Here is a 14,171-nt window from a genome sequence, read left to right as displayed (position 1 = left end):
TGTAATGATTATTAAATTTTTAAAAGTATATCTTAATACTAATATAATACAATATATAAGTACATCTAAATTTTTTAGACTTTTATTTATGCATATTCGTGAAACATGTAGAGTGCATGTTTTCGTTTAATTTAACTTTCAGCAATTAATAACGGTGAGTAGTTCATTAACTAGTGCGTAAACTGATGCATTTAATATTCGAATCACTGATGCAACTCAATCAACGCCTAATTGAAATAGGTGACATTATATTTTCTGAATGAGATATGTATAGAATAATTTACAATAATTTTTACAAATTCTTGAGCCTCTGAGTACAATTGTCACAATCACGAATAACAATCATACGCGCATTAGTACATTTAATTTTAATATAACCTTTCAAAGTTTTAAATTTATTATTAATTGAATAATTAATCTAAGAAAATAGTTTATATATGTATTGCATACATATATGCAATTTTATGCATATTTAAGCAATATATATATGTATATATATTGTATTATATATATATATATATATATATATATATATATATATATATATATAGTGTAATATATTATAATTTATACTTAAAAAATTATCATTATATAATATATAAATTATTTTTAATTATCAAAACGGATTAAATTAGACACAAACTTCGAGGAGTGGTTATTGTGTTTGTAGGCGATTTAAGTTAGTTAAGAATTTTAATTATTAAAATAGGTACCGATAATTTTTATACAGTTTATTATTGTGTTCACATGTTTAATATTTATTAAATATTAATGAAGGCAATATTTGCTGCTCATTAAATCGAAAAAAGAAACAATCAACAAATTAATAAACAAAATATTCGTACAAGAAATACTACATTTTACGGTATTGTTATAATTGCATTCTTGCTCTTGTTCCATTTGAATATGCAGCCCATGCGTTTTACACGTATTACGTATACATCGTTGCCTGTATTGGAACGGGGGCGAACAGCGAGGGTCGATGGGGGTGGTTGCTGGGATTTTCAGTACGCGCGCGATCTCCGTGCCGAAAACATGGTTCTTCCTGAATATTCGTATCTTGAAATCCGCGTGTGCGATCTATGACTAGTTGCTAATAAAATAATATAAAAAAATGATATCCGATGATACGCATTGTACTTAACATATTGAAAGTGTGTAAATTTTGTGAATTGAAAAAAGGATAACTTCAATAATCATGTGTCTTTAATTCAAATGCAAGTTGGAACAAGCATTATAAAGTAAGATTCATAACAAATTTTTATTTTTAATTAATTTTTAAAAACATTGTAATGATTGCATGTGAGATAAGATGATAAAATGTGATTTTGAATGTTCTTCAGAGGACAATTAGCAGCATATCTACATACTAATGAATTAATCACGCCAACAGTTTCCGTCTAAACTCCGCTATAAATTTAGCAACCTGATAATAGATCGAATAAAATGATAAATAAATTAATCATAGATAATTAGAAACGCTGTAAATAACGCTGTAATAAATTAATTATTAAATATATCACTAGATAAATTATTTTACTTATATAAAATTCTTTATTATACATACTAAAAAATACGCACTACAAACATTTACAACATCTACAACACTGACATTTTACATTGACGTACAAAGTTGATAATGCAATTATTTATTTATGAAAATGTGAACGAAAGTATTAAGAATTTAATAATATTTTTATTAATTTTTAATGTTACGATGTACTGTTTTTTTGGATTACTAGAAAATACTTAACACATATATAAAATTATATCATGTTAATCACAAAAATAATTAAGATATATAATAATTGAGATATATAATTAATAATAAGAACATTTATTTTTATTTTTATTTTATTTTAAACGTGCAAACATAACAACTTTTCTTAAGTATTACTCATAAATCTATTTTAACTACAGTTACATCTAAGTATACAGGGTGACCCATTTTAACTTAGGCAGCCAAATAACTCGAAAAATAAGCAAGATAGAGAAAAATGTTTTAGACAAAAGTTGTATGGTTTCGAGGGGGCCATAAGATGGTATCATTGGTTTGACCTTGAAGAGTCATTTGAAGGTCACGTGAAGGTCACTTCAATTTTTTTAAATGGAACATCCTATATATTTTTGTACATTCTTGTAGCTCATCTCGAGAGCTTTCCAAAACACTATAATTAAGTACATTTTCGTTAAGTACTTTTTGAGTTATGAGGCTTGAAATAATTTCTTAATTTTACATAAACCGTAAAATATCTTGTAAAATATTCATTTTTCGATTACCTTACCTTAATAGTTTTATGTACAAAATAATGAGAGGAATCAATTGGTGTAAAGAAAACACATAGTTGTTTTTAAGAAAAAATATGGAATTGTTAATTGCAAATTACATATTTTTTCTTCGAAACAACTATGTGTTTTCTTTACACCAATTGATTCCTCTTATTATTTTGTACATAAAACTATTAAGGTAAGGTAATCGAAAAATGAATATTTTACAAGATATTTTACGGTTTATGTAAAATTAAGAAATTATTTCAAGCATCATAACTCAAAAAGTACTTAACGGAAAGGTACTTAATTATAGTGTTTTGGAAAGCTCTCGAAATAAGCTACAAGAATGTACAAAAATATATAGGGTATTCCATTTAAAAAAATTGAAGTGACCTTCACGTGACCTTCAAATGACTCTTCAAGGTCAAACCAATGATACCATCTTATGGCCCCCTCAAAACCATACAACTTTTGTCTAAAACATTTTTCTCTATCTTGCTTATTTTTCGAGTTATTTGGCTGCCTAAGTTAAAATGGGTCACCCTGTATAGTTTTTTCATAAGCTAATTTTTATAAGGTGCCGGCGCCCGGATATTGCATATTATGTGCACATAATATATGCACATGTTACGAAATATGCGACATTATATAAGACTATATTTTATAAGCGACATACGACGTGCTTGATGTTGGTTTTCGAGCACTTTGCTATGTTGCAAACACTTTAATTAATAAAGTCTTGTAAGACGGGAGACGGGAACACAGACAATTAATGGGATGGATATGTTAACGCTTGTATCATGATAGTATAACTCATAATATTATATTTATATGTCCTTCATTATAACAATAATTGCGCGAAACATGTTAAACAGATTATTTATGTAAATGAATGACTGATATATTAATAGATTATGTATTTAATTGTTATTTATATGTTAGTAATGATATAATTAATTGAGCAAATTGAATTTACATTGTGAGATAAATTTTGATTGATACGTATGAATTGCTACATCTGGTTGTTAATTATTTGGTAAGTTATATATATTTAGTATTAATATTAATATTTATTCAATCTAATTAAAGATATATACAGGGTTTAATATTACATTGTTGACTTTAAAAAAAAATATTTTAAAGAACCATAATATATATAAAAAGACAATTTTTAACCTATAATAAAAATATAGAAATTATATTATGAATTATACTATTAATTGTATAAATCTTAAAAGCAAGACAATGGAGGAAAAATGATCAAAGGTTAGCTTAAATAAGATAACAGTTTACAAGTTATGATAGGCACAAAAGCAGTGTCAGAACCAAAATATCAAACATATAAAAAATCTTTAAAAAAATTATTTTTTAGGTAATATTAAGTTACTTACCAATATATAAGAAACGTTATCTTAAGCCTTTTTTTATCAATATATTAATATAATATAAAATAAAATTTTATATATAAATTAATGTAAAATTTAATTTTTTATGCGCTAATTTTAATTCCAATAAAATTTTAAATTATTAATTGAGAAATTTTTTTCATAAATATAGATCTATAAAACTTATGTGGTAACAGCTACTACAGATGACTTATTAAAATAGTTTTTAAGCTTTCAAAATCCCGAGAAAAGATCATGAAGATTGAAAGAAACTACAATCTAAAAACTTAAAAATATAGATATTTGACATATCGAAACCACGGTGAAAATATGGTGTATTTGGTAGCCACTACTATGAAGAGTGTAAATTCTCAAAGATATTTCAAGATTTTTACAATTTAATGTAAAATTGAATAAATAGTTTTCCAATGCTGTTTTCTTTATATTTGACAATATTAATTTTTATATTTTCTTAATTTTCAAAAATTAATATTTTGTGCTTTTATACGTATTCAACAAGGCAAAAGTTAATTTGACATTAAATTTTTAACATTTTTTATAATTTTTTAGTTAGATAGATAGATAGATAGAGAGAATTTTAGAGAATGAAAGCATATATGAGATTAAACTGCACTACTAACAAACTTCTTATTGAAATGCTGACCATAATTATGCGCCCTTCATAATTGCATAAATTAAATTAGTTCGAGCTTGTGAATAACTGAAGCAACTCGGGGAAAATCATCATATTAAAGTATTATATACATATATACAATATCTATAGTTTTTTCGTAGATGCATTGTTAGCAAATTTACTATCTTAATTAATATCGAAAGTACAATGGTATTTAACAAAGTACTTATTCTATAATTAATAGTTTTATAAATAAGAAAATTTAAAACAGAAGTCACATAAATAAAATTGTAATCTCGATTAATTTTGTGTGAATTCAAAATAAGATTGTATTTCAATATTCAAGGAATTTCTCTGTGCTGTGTCTATTATTAAGAAAGTTGACTCTAGTATTTTAATTTCTTAGAAAGAATCAAAATGATAGATTAAATTATAACTATAATTGGAGACTTCAAGAATAATTATTTATTAAAAATAATTATTATAAATTGATTTGTCTACCCAAATTCACGTGTCAAATACAGCTAAAATAATTTCATAAATCAGTGTTGATATAATCCTAATGTACAATTATTTTTAAAATAATCGGATAGGATGTGTTTAAAATTTCATGAGACAATTCATCGTTAATGATACAATTTTACAAGTAAATTTGTATTAAAATCAATGCGCAAGAGACTTGAGTGCAAAACACTGTTTACATTTACATGAACGGCGTATTTTTATGCAAAATCACCGCATCCTTGTCAAGTATTTGAAGAATTATTGTAAATTTATTATTATTGTTTTTGTAATGTCGGTATTTGAATATTGTGTTTTCAATTGAAAAAATTTTAACTCAAATTATTACTCTCAAACCATAACTGCGTATAAATCATTTAATTTATTTTCTCTTATTCTGCTTTTCTATACTCTTCACAACTTGCTCTGTTATTTAATCAAAAACATTACAAGTTTTATTCATTAATCGATAGTTTAGATTAGTTAATAGAAAGTTTAGATTAGTTAATAGAAATCAAAGATTTTTATTTAAATTATATATTGATAGAGATAATTGAAAGACATACAATTAAAAAAGAGATACATACAATTATAAGGCTACCCAGCAAACACAGAATATTGCAGCAATATTGCGGCAATATTACAACATTGCACCAATGTTGCGGCAATGTTGCGGCAATATTTTGTGTTGGGTGGGTAAGATTATATATATATATATATATATATATATATATATATATATATATATATATTTCTACGAACTAAACATTAATCGATTAATAAGTAAAATTTGTCCTGATATTTATATGTATATTTAAAAACATAAATAATACTACAAGTATGAAAGATAAAGAAATAATTCTACAAGTTTGCGCTTTTTTGTCATTTTTTAATACGAGAATATGTGTTTTCTTATTGTTTTTATGCGTTTTTTATTTACATGTCGTATATAACGCACTTTCAATATGTAATATTAAATAACTTTATTTATTACTTTTGTGTTGAAATATTTTATTGACAAGTATAACATAAAAAAGATAAATAACTTTGCTTGCTATTTTTTTCAATTATCCGAATAATATAAAATGCTTGATGCGCTATTTTGATAATTAATATTTATTATTTAGTATTTAAATATTAATTAAAAATTAATTATCAAATATATCTCATTTTAAATGTTTCAAATTTGCCACACTTTTCTGTTTTTTAAAGAATTTAAACAGACTTCTTCAGTGAAATCTGAAAATTTATTTTATTTACATTTATTAATATTTTAAAATTAGATACTCTTGTATCTCTATAAATTAAATCACTGTTTAGAGAATCGATAAAACTGTGAAAAATAATGCTATTTAAATACTATATAAAAATAATTCATTATTAGTTATATCAAAACATTTTTAATCTTTTAGACTTAATCTAGTACTTGCTAAGAAAATAGTAGAAGTATCATAGAAATAGTAAATTGTTTTTTAGTAAATAATTCATTATTAGTTATATCAAAACATTTTTAATCTTTTAGACTTAATCTAGTACTTGCTAAGAAAATAGTAGAAGTATCATAGAAATAGTAAATTGTTTTTTCTTATTTTAATGTAAATATAAAAACTGATATGTGATGTATCACGTGCAAATATTTAATGTTTTTTCAATAATTTATATATTAACAGTTATTACAGTTTTTGTAAAGAATCTATTTATAAAAAAATTAATTTTGCATTGCATAAAATATAACAATTGCATAAAATATGACAATGATTTTACTCAATACGAATTTTACTTGATTCAATTTGCATTAGATACTTCGATCTCGAAGATACGTTCTTGCATATCAGATAGGTCGATTTAAAAAACAAACTCTTCAGGGCACCTTGTATCTTATAACAAGATCGCCATTTTTATCTGCTACATCATATATCGATTGCAATTTCCCATAAGATCTCTCATCTTATCGCTTTGAACTGACCCCAAATTTTTATCACCAAGAAATATGTACTCGCTATACTAGATACAATTATTCTTTCTGTTTTCATGGTAAAAAGAATGATGTGATGAGATATTTAATTGCTGGTTTAATATTAATTGACTAAACACGGTCAGTTTCGCTTTTCACAAATGAGAGCAGTTGCATTATTGATAAATCCAGATCATGCTAATCTTTTGTTATACTAGAGCAATCTTACAGTACACTTTTCAGCTCTTTAATATTCTTGTGCTGATTTCTGGTTTCTTGCATTGTTGAACTGGTTTTAATTCGCAGTCACTGCATATTTTTTACTGCACAAGCAGTGCATCTCGAATTAAGAGAGTGCATATAGTTGTTTAATGAAAAGTCTCATCTTAAAATGGTGACAATACTCTTGGGAAGAACCGTTGTTTCATTTGAAATACAGTAGATATGCATGCATCCAATACACTTTCAAGTTTTTCGAGGTATTTTCTCAGATATTAAAGCAAAGATGATGTGATAAAAACAAATAAAAAATTGCTTATTCTCATTTTGTGATTTATTCTGTGTTAGATTATTGTGTATTATTCTATATTAGATATATTTAATAATTTTTTAAGGAATATCAATTTTTTCAAACAGTTTGAATCATAAGAATGATTTGGCTCAATTTATTTAAGTCAATTTATTTCGATGAGAGGAAACATGCATTTAAGATTAATTGATATGTTAAGAAATTTATTGTTTTTATATATTTTGATAATTTGGACTATTTTTGATAAAATAGCAATAATTAAGTAATAATAATTAAATTTAAAAAATTCAATTTTAAACTTAATTATTGTTACTTAATTAGAAGAAATAATTTATTAGAAGGAATAACAAGAATTTAATTAATAAAGTAAGTGATTTCTACTCATATGCATAAATATAACATATATAATTTACTTTGCTCAACACATACTATATGCATACATATAACACATACTATAATGCAAATATAATAAATAATTCCAAAATTTTTCTAGTAACTGCATCAATTTTTAATTGTAGTATATATTGTTTTAATTTTATAATAACGCTTAAGGACATAAATTCATTTATAAGTATAAATTGTGCACCAATACAGTAAATCTGTTATTGAATTAAGTTAAAACAACTGGCGGGTGAGTTAATTAAACAAATAAAAGATTATCTTTGATGCAAATTAGTCTCTTTTCTAATCTATTCGTTAAGTTATCGAATTATTTTTCAAGTTGTTCTTAGATTAAGTTATATTGATATTAAATGTTATTAATATCTTATTAACTTTAAAAGAAAGACTATGATGTTTGTGATAGAATTTATATAGAAATTGTTTAAAGGAAATTTAGAAAAAGAAATCGAGAGATAGTGCCTATGTTGCGAATGGAATGTTACTAAGTGCAATTATCCTGTCGATAAAGCTCTTCAATCGATTTCCGTTCATAAGTAGTAAAAGGTTGGTGCAGATTTGTTCCAAAAAGTAATTAATAGTTAATTCGAGTATTTTATTAATAACCAATAGTTTCAATTGCGTAAAGTCCTATGATTGCTAAAAGTTTTAATATATATTGCATATCTATCGATACATCTAGAATTTTTAAACAATATATTAACATCAAATGGAATTATTTCGTCAAAGAATATTCAATAGCATTCTGCAAATTATGTAATTATTCACTGATTATTAAAATCAAATATGTAGCAATTTTTTTGAAAATATTTATGTGTGTAGTTAAAAATATTTTATGTGTGGCTTTCTCTCAAAAATACTTATAAAAGAAGTTTAAACAAGATGTTTGATTTCTACTTTTTATGGAATACTCAAAGTTTTGTGGCTACTGTAGTGGCCCACTGCTATTTGATTGGAATATATCATAGCGCAACTCAATACTCATATTCACATACATTGGAAACGCATTATCTTTATTGCCAATTGTTTTGAACGAGCAATTTATATTCCTAGACAATGAGATAAATAATAGCAGCTATACAATGTCTAAACAGATGATGTAACACAGTGAATAAAATAAATCTATATTATAAATATAAATTATGAATGACATACAATACATATTTATCTGAAAAGCAGAATAAGATTCATTATTAATTGATTCGTAAGAATGATAAAATAAACGATAATAGAGGAAAATCTAATGAGCAGAGCATGAAGAGAGAAAGAAAAGAAAAAAGAATATAGATAAATGAAGATAAGTTACAATAAAAGGACCCAGTCAGTATAATTGAAGCAAAGGAAGGATTTGTCCACTCAAGTGTAAACTATCTTTGTGGTAGTAGAAAAATTGTCTTGAATAAAAACAGCGCTTATTATAAAAGTGAAAGAAGAAGCTTTACTGTTCATTAAAATGCTTTAATAACTCCTTATTTAGCTCATCGTGAATCATTACGGATCACATTAATCTTTTCTAAATGATTCATGAATTATTAATAACGGTTCTCCTCATATTTCATAATTAATAAAGAGATGCTATTTCAAATCGTTTAAGTTGAAATAGATAGATAAATGCAGATTTATTGAAAAAATTTAATAATTTATGTTAAAAGTTTAGTTTATATAGAATTTGCATAATAATATGTATTTAAAAAATTAATAAAAATATGTAAAAAAATATAGACACATTATTGTATAAAAATGTAATACAAATTATTTTATAATTATGCATTATAATTATAAAATATATCCTTAATAATTGTGATAGGAATATTTTCGTATTATGCACATGCACAATGCTTTGTCAAATTTCAAACATAATATCTTATCTTTGAATTTATTTAAATGCATAAATAAGGCAAAATGCAGAAGATAAAATAGATACATAAGCATTGATAGAAAAGAAGTTTATAATAATCCTGATTTTTCCTTAAAGCTAATAAAACAATTACAATCGAGAGAAATTTATTGGAGACATTTATTATCAAAGAAGTTTTTAAAATACTGCCAGAAGCGGTAGTATATATATCATATGTGTACTAAATATTGATACATAAAATTAGAAATATACGTTAAAATTACAAAAAAAAGAAATATAATTGAAAGCGAAATCCTAAAATTTCATACCAGTGATTTATATAACATATCAAGACTTAGCATATAAAAATAGACATATAAAAATATATAATCTTAGAAAAATATATAAAAATATATAATCTTAAAATATTAGATAGAAATCTTTGCAAAATCTTAAATAAATATCTAAAAATTTTTTCTCTCTATATAACGTTACTAATAAAGTAACCGTGGTTAATGTAGTATTATGAAAAAAACTATCATTAACATTATCGATTTTTTTTATAGTTAGACCATCAGATTTATATATGCACTATATCATCATTCAAAAGATATAATCATTATTTAATTATAATTTTTATATTAATAATAGGACCTCAACTTTTTTATATTCGACTATTTATAATACTGCCAAGTGATAAATGAAATTGACTATTTATAATACTATAAAAAAATTGCGAATTTTTTTATTTATATCGCATGATTATATGTACTTTTAAAAAAGCTTGAATAGCTTATTTTACACTTTCTATCACTGAAATTCTGAGCACATGACATATATAACGCAATTAATTAATGAATAATTAGGCAATGAGTTTTATAATTATATAACAAATGTTTCACAAGGGCATTATAATGAAGAATATAATCATGATTATACATTTCGATTTCCATTTTAATTAACTGTTTATTATTTTACGCATCTATTAACTTTTGAAGAGAAAATTTAGGATTTAATCGATCGCTATGGTCGTAATTAAAATTTAAAATGCGTCATAATGTACATATATTTACATAATAATTTATACATTGTACTTTTCTGTATTGATATTGAATATTAACTAAATGAATTGAATATATTTAGTATTAATCTAAGAATTTTAAATAAAAAAAAATATTTTTTACTTTTTCTATCAAATAAAATAATACGTCGCGTACCTTATATTATAAAATATAAAGAGTATCAACTACATGTATATATACATGTGTATATACATGTGTATTTATAACTACATGTTTATATTATTTTTATATATCAATGTGTATACTTATATGTATGAAAATATTTGATATATAAAATACAACTTCTATTATAATAATTTTCCATAATATTTTGTGGAGAAAAACTTATGAGGACTTATGTAATATTAAGATAATTATGTGTAAAAGTTGGGAAGATATGGAAACATATAAGAATTTTATTTTTACTGACTTACATCATTATTTCGTTCAATAGCTTATTATATTCCTTCAAAGTTGATAGTCAAGAACTGAGACTTAATCAAGAAAAAGTTATTAATGAGATTTGGATTTTCATCTATTGCACTGACTTTTTAAAAAAAAAATCTGTAGATGCTTTTCCTTATACCAAGTTTTTCAGTCTCCGGTTGGGTGATATAATTTATGAATCTACAGCACGCGAGAGAAATCAACAAGCAGTGAGTTTACTATTGCAAACGTAATTTCCATCGTATCTATACTGAATCATTGACATAGCATAATCATATTATATTCACGTTTGAAAACCTCGTTCGCTTTTCATAAATATGTTTCCAAATATTTCGTGAATTTTAATGTCAAATTTTTATTTATAACTAAATAACGTGTGTTTATTGCTCTGTCAGGTGCAATTGACATAACTTATGTATTCCTTATGCGTTGAGCATTGATATGAAATTATAACATACTCTGCGGCAAGCTAAAAAATAATAAAATATTAATTGTTTTATTTATATTAAGATATGTTTCAATTGATTATATACTTTCAGGTAAATACATAGTAATTATACACGCTATATTCAATTTTTTCTTAATACATAATTTTTACTGTAACTTTGAAAAGCAGGTGCAAATTAGATAAGTTTGCGGTAATACATGCGCGTCGGTTTCGCTACATCGTATTGTATCATATAGTATAGTAGAAATCGTTTCTCTGTTGGTTACATCATTTGACTGTAAATTAATGTGTTGTGCGTGACAATTGCTTTTGTCGATAGCGAGTTTAGTAGAGTACAGAGAAGAGTTCACGAAGTTACGTATGACATGAATAGATCGATGAATACATGTCATCTATAGTGAGAGACTTACACTAAAAATATTCTATAGTCTATTCTTTAAAATAAAATTCTATAGTCTATTCTTTAAAATTTATTATAATTTTTTGCAGAAAATGATAATTTATAATATATATGATGACATAATCTACGCTATCTTTTTTAAATAAAACTTGATAATACTAAACCTATATATTCCTTCTTATCTTACTATTTTACGTATACTACTCTTCTTTATTTACTCCTAAAAAAAATAATTGTTAGCTAGTAATATCTCTTATAATTTCTGTTCTGTTATACTTATGTTCGAGAACACATTGATCTATGTACAATGAGATCGACTCGATTATCAGATTAGATAGTGATTATTTTGTACTTTACTTCTTTTATAAGTATTTCAATCATTTAAAATCAACCAATTTTATTAAAGAAGTGATATTTTTATGAATAATATTTCTTGGAACTTTTGTAATAGCTTGAACATGATAATTTATCTCATTGCGTAGGTCTATATCGCGGCCTGATAAGATAAATAAAATAAGAGATAATGCACATAAAAAAATTATATCAAATATAGGAAAGAAAATTGCGAAATATATTCTCTAATAAAAAAATTTTTGGAAGGAGGAATTTAAGAATGCAAATTTAATAAACTTAATGAAAATCAAGTATCAACATGAGACTTTTTTATGAATATAAAACGACAAAGAAGCAGAAAGAGAAAATAAAGTGCTTCTTTTAATTTTGGAATTAATTATCCAATCTTACTCACAATAACACTATTCGTATAATATTAGATTTTTAATATCTGCAATATAAATTAATTATAAATTTGTTATCTTCCTCTTTTTCTTTTTCTTCTTTTATTCTTACTTTATTCTTTCCTTATTTTTTTCTTATTTTATTCTCATTTATTTGATAAATATTATTCTAAAATAAATTAAAGAATTAATTTTAAAGAAATGTTATGCTATTGTCTATATTTATTGTATATAGACTTTTATAAACAAACAATAGAAAATACAAACATTCTTTTTCATTGATGTCCATTGATATCCATAAAGATAAATTTTTAAAAAAATTTTTATTTTATAGTAATTTATTATACAATTTTCATTATTTATATATAAAATAAAAAATATTAAAAACAATTTATCTCTTGCAATGTTCTTGTTATATTTTGATATCTTATATACTTTCACACACATACACACACACACACACACACACACACACACAAACATATTTTATATTCTTTGATATCTTATTTTTTAAATATATTCTAATTTCATCTTGAAGAATTTTGCTCGAGATTAGGTTATATTATTCAGATTTTTGCTCGAAATTAGGTTATATTATTCAGATATAAGCAAATACTTGGCATTTATTTCGCGAATGTATCTTTTGAAAAATTGCTATCATAAATGATTATTTTAATATTTTTTAAATTAAGTTGGATTATTGGATTTATTTGGACTTTTTTCAACTTTACATATTTGCGCAATAATTTTAAAACTTTCCTATAATTATTCATCTACAAATTATGAAACTTTCTGCTTAATATCGAGCTGCGACTAGTACTTTATGTCGTATCCAGTTGCTTTCATTTAAAATGTATTTTTTTCTCGTTTTCAAATTATTCTCTGAATTCTAATTTCGAAGTTCTTCGCCTCGGATTAAAATATATCCAATATATATATATATATATATATATATATATATATATATATATATATATATAAAGACATTATGAGTACTATACCGAGTTGATATTTTCATATGAGAGTAGTATTATATAGTTCTAAAAGCAAGTGATTACAAATTTCTATATTTACCTTTTCTACAGAAGAATATATTTCTAACAAGTAGGATCTTGTATGACTAAAATATATAGAAAAATACAGTAAATTATGTGAGATTCTATATATTTCTTTTATCTTATATCCGTATTTAAACTTGTTATTACAATATGTCAATATAAATTGTATAGCCATGCGTAATATAATTCTACTATTATATTTGCACAGAAATGTCAATAAGAGTATAATGAGGATTAAATCAATAAAAGAACGTTTATTATATGTATACCATGCTGAATTTGAGCAGAACTAATTAAAAATTTGACCGAAAAAATGAAAGAAGCATTGATCTCTCGATTTAGATGTCTGACTATTTCGATTCTATTCGAAATGTGTTTTAATTTTTGCACGCTTAATTGCTCATGGATCAAATTGAGTATGGTAATAGTTTAGCAGACTTCCGTTTGTTTGGATTCGTCTGCATTGCGGAATATCACACTAAAGTGTCAATGAAAAACAAGTCAATACAA

At 24.0% G+C, this 14,171-nt stretch overlaps 1 protein-coding gene across 2 annotated transcripts in view; it reads left to right on the top strand.

Moving 5' to 3' along the window:
* Nucleotides 1–875: 875 nt before the first annotated feature.
* LOC145967741 (putative G-protein coupled receptor No18) overlaps nt 876–14,171 on the top strand; it is a 52,247-nt gene continuing 38,951 nt past the window's right edge. For both annotated transcript variants that reach the window (XM_083092690.1, XM_083092682.1), the window contains exon 1: nt 876–1,241. Coding sequence is in view for 1 of the 2 variants with exons in the window: in XM_083092682.1 (XP_082948808.1) it covers nt 1,216–1,241 (26 nt within the window). In the remaining variant the exon portion in view is untranslated. The remainder of the gene's footprint in view (nt 1,242–14,171) is intronic.

This window comes from Camponotus vicinus, unplaced genomic scaffold, assembly GCF_025532165.1.
Source record: "Camponotus vicinus isolate PSW18456_S1 unplaced genomic scaffold, iyCamVici1.0 SCAF_1, whole genome shotgun sequence".
Classification (NCBI taxonomy): domain Eukaryota; kingdom Metazoa; phylum Arthropoda; class Insecta; order Hymenoptera; family Formicidae; genus Camponotus; species Camponotus vicinus.
The sequence above is the reverse complement of the archived record's forward strand: the minus strand, read 5'-3'. Positions and strand labels throughout refer to the sequence as shown.